The sequence below is a fragment of the Alosa pseudoharengus genome, unplaced genomic scaffold, assembly GCF_046254945.1.
Source record: "Alosa pseudoharengus isolate Yale_2024_CS ecotype anadromous, Long Island Sound unplaced genomic scaffold, YU_APseudo_1.1 YU_APseudo_1.1_scf_5, whole genome shotgun sequence".
Taxonomy (NCBI): Eukaryota; Metazoa; Chordata; class Actinopteri; order Clupeiformes; family Clupeidae; genus Alosa; species Alosa pseudoharengus.
The window spans coordinates 10,027,710-10,035,466 of record NW_027468837.1 but is presented as its reverse complement, the minus strand read 5'-3'; the positions used below and the strand labels follow the sequence as shown (position 1 = coordinate 10,035,466).

Below are 7,757 nucleotides of genomic sequence, written 5' to 3'. Positions count from 1 at the left end.
CAACATTTGGAACACCTGGGAGAGTTAGACCTGGTAGTGTGTGTGTGTGTGTGCGCCCGTGTGTTTGTGTGTGTTAGGTGGGGGGGGTGGCGCTCAGGAAGCATGAAAATGAAAAGCACTCTGCGTGGTTTTGGTCTGGGGTCATAACAAGCTAACTAAAGGATAAGCAGGAGGCATGACCATGTGGGTTTTATGAGCAGGCATCTGCTAAGACACCTATCCCCGAGGACCCCACCCCCCACACCCCTGTCCACTGGGGCCTTCACGCCCTCCCCCTCCCTTAATTGTTAAAAACGAGGTTATTAATTGGACATGGGAGAAAATCACCTGTCATTCCAGATGGGAATGAGCCGTTGATTGAAAGGTATCTCTGCAATCAGCCCATAAGTTGGTTAGGAATAACCCAGTGGGACCCAGCCCACAGGCTCTTTCTCCACCCAAGATATTGCCTCTCGTCTCTCTGACACACATTCACACACACATGGCCCAGATTCACTCAGACTATACTGTGGGCTAGACCTCCACTTGTGTGAAGAATGAATACTCTATCTAGAAAATCAGATCAAGTGATATGTTCATTGCGCTGTTTAAAATCTCTAGAAATAACTACAGTTCTCATCTATTTGATATGTTCATTGTGCTGTTAAGAAATCTCTAGAAAAGGCCAGAGTACATGTTCCTTTGATGTGGTCATTGTGCTGGTCAAATCTCAATACTCATCAAGGCCTTTTGACGTGCAACATCTACTGGCAGAAAGCACAAGTAAACAAGCAGAAAACACAAAGACTGGAGTGAGGTTTTTACCCAAGTTGAAACTGTATGCATTCACTGTTTAATATCATGAAACATAAATGATACATGATGTGTTACATGTTCCGAAGTAGACAAAAAATAAACTCCTCCATATACAATACAGCTAAATTGTGCAGTAGAACACAAGAGTAATTCTCTACTACTCCCCTTTCACTAAACACATTTATTCCTTTGTTGTAGAACATACAGAAGTCTGGTGAATGAACTGCCGTGAACTAGTGTTGATGAACTACTGTTCGTACTCAAATAGTTTTTCACAAATAGATGGAACAGGACACAATCATGCATGGTGAAAGAAACAAACCATTTCTGTCAGAAATATTACATGGCATTCCGTCCCATCACCAAAACATTTTAATGGTTTGAGTTTTCAGTGGGAAATGAAAAACACCACCTTATATTTCTCCAAAAGCATGACAGTTAGCTGAGTGCTCCATCTGCCTCAGAAATCACTGTGAAAATGTAGCCAATATTAACACAGAAAGACCATTAGAAAAACATGCCTAAAGGACACGGAACAACAGCATGCATGGGGAGCGTGTCTCCTCCCAGGCCCCGCACTCCTGAGGAGCACGGTACATAAGATGCTGACAAAAGCGCTGTTTCGAAAAGAGGCTCTAAACACATGATGTTAATATTTGATGGTGCCCCCCCCCCCCCCCCCCCTCTCCGACACAGCAGCCACCCCTGGGGAGGCAGCAGCCACGCGCTGGATGGAGAAGCCACTGACGGGGCGGCAGGCCGCCAGCAGCACCGCATGCTCGCGTTAATACGCCGATCGAGAGGCGAACAACAAAGAGGAAGCCATAGTTCCATTAGAGATGGTGAAGAGAAAAAAAAAATCACATTTACACACACACACACACATACACACAAAACAAGCAAGAGTGTTGCATGGGAGCAGGAATGTTGTGTTAACATGAGGCCTACACAGCAATTAAAGATCTGACAGAGAGTGGCTTGCTACTGGACTTCTGATTTCATCTCTTTCCAAACTCCAAACAGACCTTGCTCTGCTGACTCACTGAATACTTTTCTCCAAGCCTGCGCTTGATAACACGGGACATTTGTACAATTAAAAACCCGAGTCAGTCCCAACAGCTCACGCCGCTCCTATATCCAGCAGGTAATTTGACTGGGGGCCAAACATTTTTAGGATGTGCAGATGTTTTCTGTTTAAGCAAGCATCTGTTTGTGCAGATGCAATTTATGTTAAAAACCACAAAGGGCTCCCAATTGCTTTTATGATGTCGTATTAGCTTGGGTTTGTAATTACGCCCCAGCAAGTAATAAGCAAATTGGTCGCAAACTGAGCCCCCACCAACCCCCCTCCACACCCGCTCAATATGGCCAATGACTCTAATGCGTCCCGTGTAGCCACGTTGTGTGTGCCTAGGAGGGCCTTTCGGAAGGCCTTTTTTCTGAGGAAGCAATAAAACATAAGGACGGTACTGTGTGCTCCGCGGTGTGTGTGTGTGTGTGTGTGTGTGTGTGTGTGTGTGTGTACCGCTTTACTGACTTCTGAACCTTTAAACTCTGCCCGAGTGAGACGGTGAGGCCTGTCCACAGGATACAGATGGTTTTCATTCACTCGTCGTGCACACGCCGGGGGTCTGCTCTGCAACTGAAGAGCTTTTCCAGGGCACGGCTATCTCCACTGGAGGAGACACACGCTGAAAATGAGCAGCAGCCCTGCGACGTGGCGAGCCTATTATTTGCTCGGCGAGGTTGCTCTGTTGGTGTCCGTGTCGGATAGCAGAAAAACAAATGTTTAGCAATCACAGACAATACGGCAACACTTGAGTGAAGAGCGTGGGTATCAATGCCCCATTTTGGACTGACCTCCATTTGAGACAGATGCTGAATTGCCAGTTTGATTTTATTTACTCGGGCGACACATGCACGCGACTTGGGGATGTTACTGGTGTCATTACACATCAAGGGCCCAATCTCACATGGGAAGGATGATCCACAATGTTGATGGGCTGTACACTTGAGAGGAAGAACACTTGGTTCAAGGGTTGAAGGGTTCTACAAGGACAAGTGTCCTACAGATGCAACCTCTGAAGTGTCCTACAGATGCCACCTCTGAATGCTCCCATGTTAACAATCACACTTGAACTCAAATAGGCAAGCTGTGCAGATAGAGGTGTAGGTTTCACTCTTTTTTCTAAAAGAAAAAAAAATCGATCAGGTAGCCTGAAGTACCTTTTTTTTGTGCAAGCCTCGAAACAAACAATTATCCTCTAGTCAAGTTTCAGACCATGTATCGGAGCTAGAACCCACACTCAGGTTATTTCCAGTGCAGTAACACTGAAATATATTGGGATGACATCATTCACACACAGCCATTTGAAGTTTCATTGTGCTTGGAACAAGCATGTTCAAGTTGCTCTTTCCCCCATTATAGCAGTAAGCAGGTTAGCTTGATACCCTCGTTTATAGCCAGTGTAATTGCATCAGTGCATAATAGCGTCATATGCAGTTTTGGTATAATACATCATGCTTTCCCCTGCTGCTGTGCTGTGCTGCTGTCTGTATGTGCTCTCTGTTGGAGGACTGCCCTGTCTGTCCACTTCAGTGGTAGCACACCTCGGAGATCTCCATAGCCAATTCCAGGCATTCCCCACTCTCGTGGCAGGCGTCGAACAGGCCACAGTCGAAGTCGCATTTGCAGTTGCAGTCGCCGTTGCCGCCGCTGTGGCCGGCCTCGCGGGTCTTGGCGAAGTGCTGGTAGGACGGGCACAGGCGCTGGGCCGCCCAGTCGCAGGAGTTGGGCAGCATAAGGCAGAGGTCATAGAAGCGACAGAAGAGGCAGGCCAACACGACCCCAGCGCAGTCGTCTGTCAAGAGGATCAGGAGACAGTCAGGGACACGGAGAATGGGAGTGTGACATGGAGAAGCTCGAGAGCTCTTCAAATATGAAGGTGAACAGATCCACTTACCGTTAATCACCACAGCTATCCACCTCAACACATACTGACGTGCACTTGGGGAAAAATGTCCCACTATGATGCAATGCTGAATAGTTACAGTTCTCTGTGGGTTTTTGGCAAGTAAAAAACAACAACACAGATTGCTCTCCCTCTCACTGCATTATCAGCACAGATGTAAATTACATAGACTATGAAACTGAATGGGCTCATTTGAAATGACAAATAAAGTGTTATGTGTATTTTTTATTAAGATTATGATGTGTTGTGTGAATTTGTCAGCGTGCAGATGTAAAGACCCAGATGTTCCCATGAGGGGGTGCTTGAGCAGAACTGCTGTGGATGGAAAATTATTGGAGCTGCATGATGCTTCCCATCCTTTACTGGGCCATTTAAATGCCACTAATGCCCCAATAAAAAAACGAGGGGAGTTATGGTCAAAACGGCTCCTCTCAGAGCAGAGCCCAGCGCTTGGCCGTACCAAAGCAAAGTCAGCCTTCAACGGGGCGGATGAGCAACGGCCGACCAGCCAGAGGTCCCAGTGCCCATTAGATGGCTAAATATTTATTGTCTTTGCATTCTTTACTGACTTCACACTCCTGAGGAGAAACAGACTTCCTGTGCTGTATCTCTGTAAGAGTGGTTTTAGGGCCATAAATGTACATTCATTCATGCAATCATGATCTAGAAGTCCAAATTGTCTAGATTTAGGTAAAGAAAATATATGTTTGGCAATTTCAGTTAAAGCCCCAGCTAATCAGTCATATGTATGCATTATGAAAAGGGGGGGGGGGGGGGGTCTGGTCCTCTTGGGGCTCTTTCATCAAATAAAAAAAAACATATTGCCATCTCTGGTCTACCTCCTGCGGTACAGTTGTTGGATGCTTAGAGATGTCATACCAATCATTGTGAATGTACTTTGTGTAGTCCCTAAAACCTTTTTTCTAATTCCATTCAATAGGTTTCTTCATTGTATTCCTGTCATTCAGATCATGTGAAGAGCATCCACTCAATGGTCAACCATCAGAGACAGAGAGATGACAACCTTTAGACATTTGGGCCTTTGCATGCAGACTAACGTACATTTTCAGGGGAAACAAATAAAAAAAAACGGAGGTACTGTATCAGCAAAGATAGAAAGGACACAAGAGAATATTGTATCAGCAAACCTCTAGACAACTCTAACTGTTTATTTTATATTCCAGCACTCACTAAAAATGTGTTTTTTGTCCAACATGACATACACATCTTTGCTTATTGACCACAGTATCATACATTGTACTATGTCTCATTCTGGTTTACTGAGTTCTGATGAAAATCTTTATGTTGTGTGAGAAGAGGTTTGGTTGCATCATGAACATCAAGCACCTGAAGTTAGTACATCTCCTCAGAGCAGGCACAAGTGTCTTAGTGAGTTGGACCTGTGTGAGAAGCACACCTACACCTAAATCAACACTCACTGTGGCACTTTTGGACTTCACAGGGGCGGATCGTCTGTGCCTTTTAACTTTTGGACTTCACAGGGGCGGATCGTCTGTGCCTTTTAACTTTTGGACTTCACAGGGGCGGATCGTCTGTGCCTTTTAACTTTTGGACTTCACAGGGGCGGATCGTCTGTGCCTTTTAACTTTTGGACTTCACAGGGGCGGATCGTCTGTGCCTTTTAACTTTTGGACTTCACAGGGGCGGATCGTCTGTGCCTTTTAACTTTTGGACTTCACAGGGGCGGATCGTCTGTGCCTTTTAACTTTTGGACTTCACAGGGGCGGATCGTCTGTGCCTTTTAACTTTTGGACTTCACAGGGGCGGATCGTCTGTGCCTTTTAACTTTTGGACTTCACAGGGGCGGATCGTCTGTGCCTTTTAACTTTTGGACTTCACAGGGGCGGATCGTCTGTGCCTTTTAACTTTTGGACTTCACAGGGGCGGATCGTCTGTGCCTTTTAACTTTTGGACTTCACAGGGGCGGATCGTCTGTGCCTTTTAACTTTTGGACTTCACAGGGGCGGATCGTCTGTGCCTTTTAACTTTTGGACTTCACAGGGGCGGATCGTCTGTGCCTTTTAACTTTTGGACTTCACGGGGGCGGATCGTCTGTGCCTTTTAACTTTTGGACTTCACGGGGGCGGATCGTCTGTGCCTTTTAACTTTTGGACTTCACAGGGGCGGATCGTCTGTGCCTTTTAACTTTTGGACTTCACGGGGGCGGATCGTCTGTGCCTTTTAACAGCCCACGATCTCTCCTCACTTATACGTTTAGAACATTTTAAAAGCCTCCTCCTCCTACTCCTCCTCCTACTCCTCCTCCTACTCCTCCTCCTCCCTCTCCTCCTCCCTCTCCTCTTCCTCCTCCTCCTCCTCTCCTCTCCCCTGGCATTTCTTTACACATGCATAATTTACGAAATCACCCTCTCGCTCGCTCACTGAAAGACAAGTGAGGAAGCTGTTCGGAGACATAATCAATTACCATCAGCCTTAAAAGTTTTTTCAAAACATGCATTTCAAATGGATGCGTTGCCATTCTGCGCAGGCATGGGACCAATGCTCTCACCATTGGCTGCTACTGCAAACCCCTGGCCCTCAGGGGTGCAATACAGTGTGAGATCATAAGCCTGAAACAATGACAGCAAGAGGCAACAGCAACGGGGGGACTTCCAGGAGGTCCATAACGAATACTTCCTATGCCACAAATAAGACTGGACATTCGCAATTACATGCATGATTTCAAACATCTTCTGCTCAGTGGAGGAATACTATTTTTGAGAGCCTGGTTCGCCATTATACAATGTACAGCAAAGCTCAGTGCTTTTTGTCCTTAATAATTCATGATCCTCAGAATTTAAGTTTAATCGGATGGGCTGCTTAATTTACTTAAAAGTATTTCCAGTATGGTGTCCAGCTTTTAAATATGACTTTTATTCTGGTTTCTGATTCTAAATAATGTACAAGTTTCAATTATTCATGTGATAAAACTGCATAAATGCATTCTCATGGACATGAAATATATCATGTGTCAGCCTGTAAATTCCTCACATTCCAGAAGCTTCAGAAAACCACAAAATGATAGCCTGAGCTCCGCGCTACATAGTCACAGAGGCGTTTATTTGATTGTTAGGTTGTATACTCTGTTAATTAGACGGCGAAATGGGGACCACACACATGTACACACAGCAGAGCTTTCACAAGCACGAGCAGTCTGCAGACGATGAGGCCATTTTCTGCCCAGCTTCACTAAAGACTTGTCGACCCCTGCTTGGTGGGGGAAAAAATGGCTTTGTGGCTACGTGCACAGCTCAGTGGGCCTGCTTCATTGCAGATGCGTTCAGCCTCTTCAAGCCATCCCCATTACGAGGGTATCAGACAGGGATCGCTTGGCCCAGAGTGAGAGAGAGAGAGAGAGAGAGAGAGAGAGAGAGGGGTATAACTCAGGCACTAACCTCCGGTGTCAGGTGGTAGGGTGGTGTAGGACTCTGCAGTGGAGGAGAGGCGGCTGCTGCTGTACTTGTCCACAGAGCAGAGGGAGTACGAGGAGTCGGTGGGTTGTCTGGTGGCAGTGGTGGTGTTGGTGGCAGTGTTGGTGGTGGCAGTGGTAGTGGTGTGGTGCCAGGCCTGGCTCGGCTCATGCTCGTGCTCAGCTATGGGGCTGAGCTTCAGCTGCAGCAGCCGGCCTGGGGCTTTACTGGTCACTGCTGCCATGGGCAGGGGCCAACACAGAGGGACAATCGGTCAGCATCTGTCTGACATGCACTTGAGTCAGTTACACACGCATATGCATGCATGCACAAATAAAAACAGTCAGTGTTACACACACACACACACACACTCATACACACACATGCACACACATACACACACACGTGTGCATATGCATGCATGCACAAATAAAAACAGTCAGTGTTATACTGTTACGTATACACACACATGCACACACATACACACATATACTGTACACCTCAAACACACACATCGAATACAGACGAAAGACTGACACAGCTAACTTAGGCGACCCAT

General features: G+C 46.4%; 1 protein-coding gene across 1 annotated transcript; it reads right to left on the bottom strand.

Moving 5' to 3' along the window:
• Positions 1 to 3,390: 3,390 nt before the first annotated feature.
• mdfic2 (MyoD family inhibitor domain containing 2) lies at positions 3,391 to 7,442 on the bottom strand. The gene is made up of 3 exons (XM_076268641.1): positions 7,216 to 7,442; positions 6,155 to 6,165; positions 3,391 to 3,656 (listed from the first exon to the last, which is right to left on the bottom strand). Exons 1-3 carry the CDS (start codon positions 7,440 to 7,442, stop codon positions 3,391 to 3,393), a joined length of 504 nt encoding a protein of 167 aa, XP_076124756.1.
• Between the last annotated feature and the right edge of the window lie 315 nt (positions 7,443 to 7,757).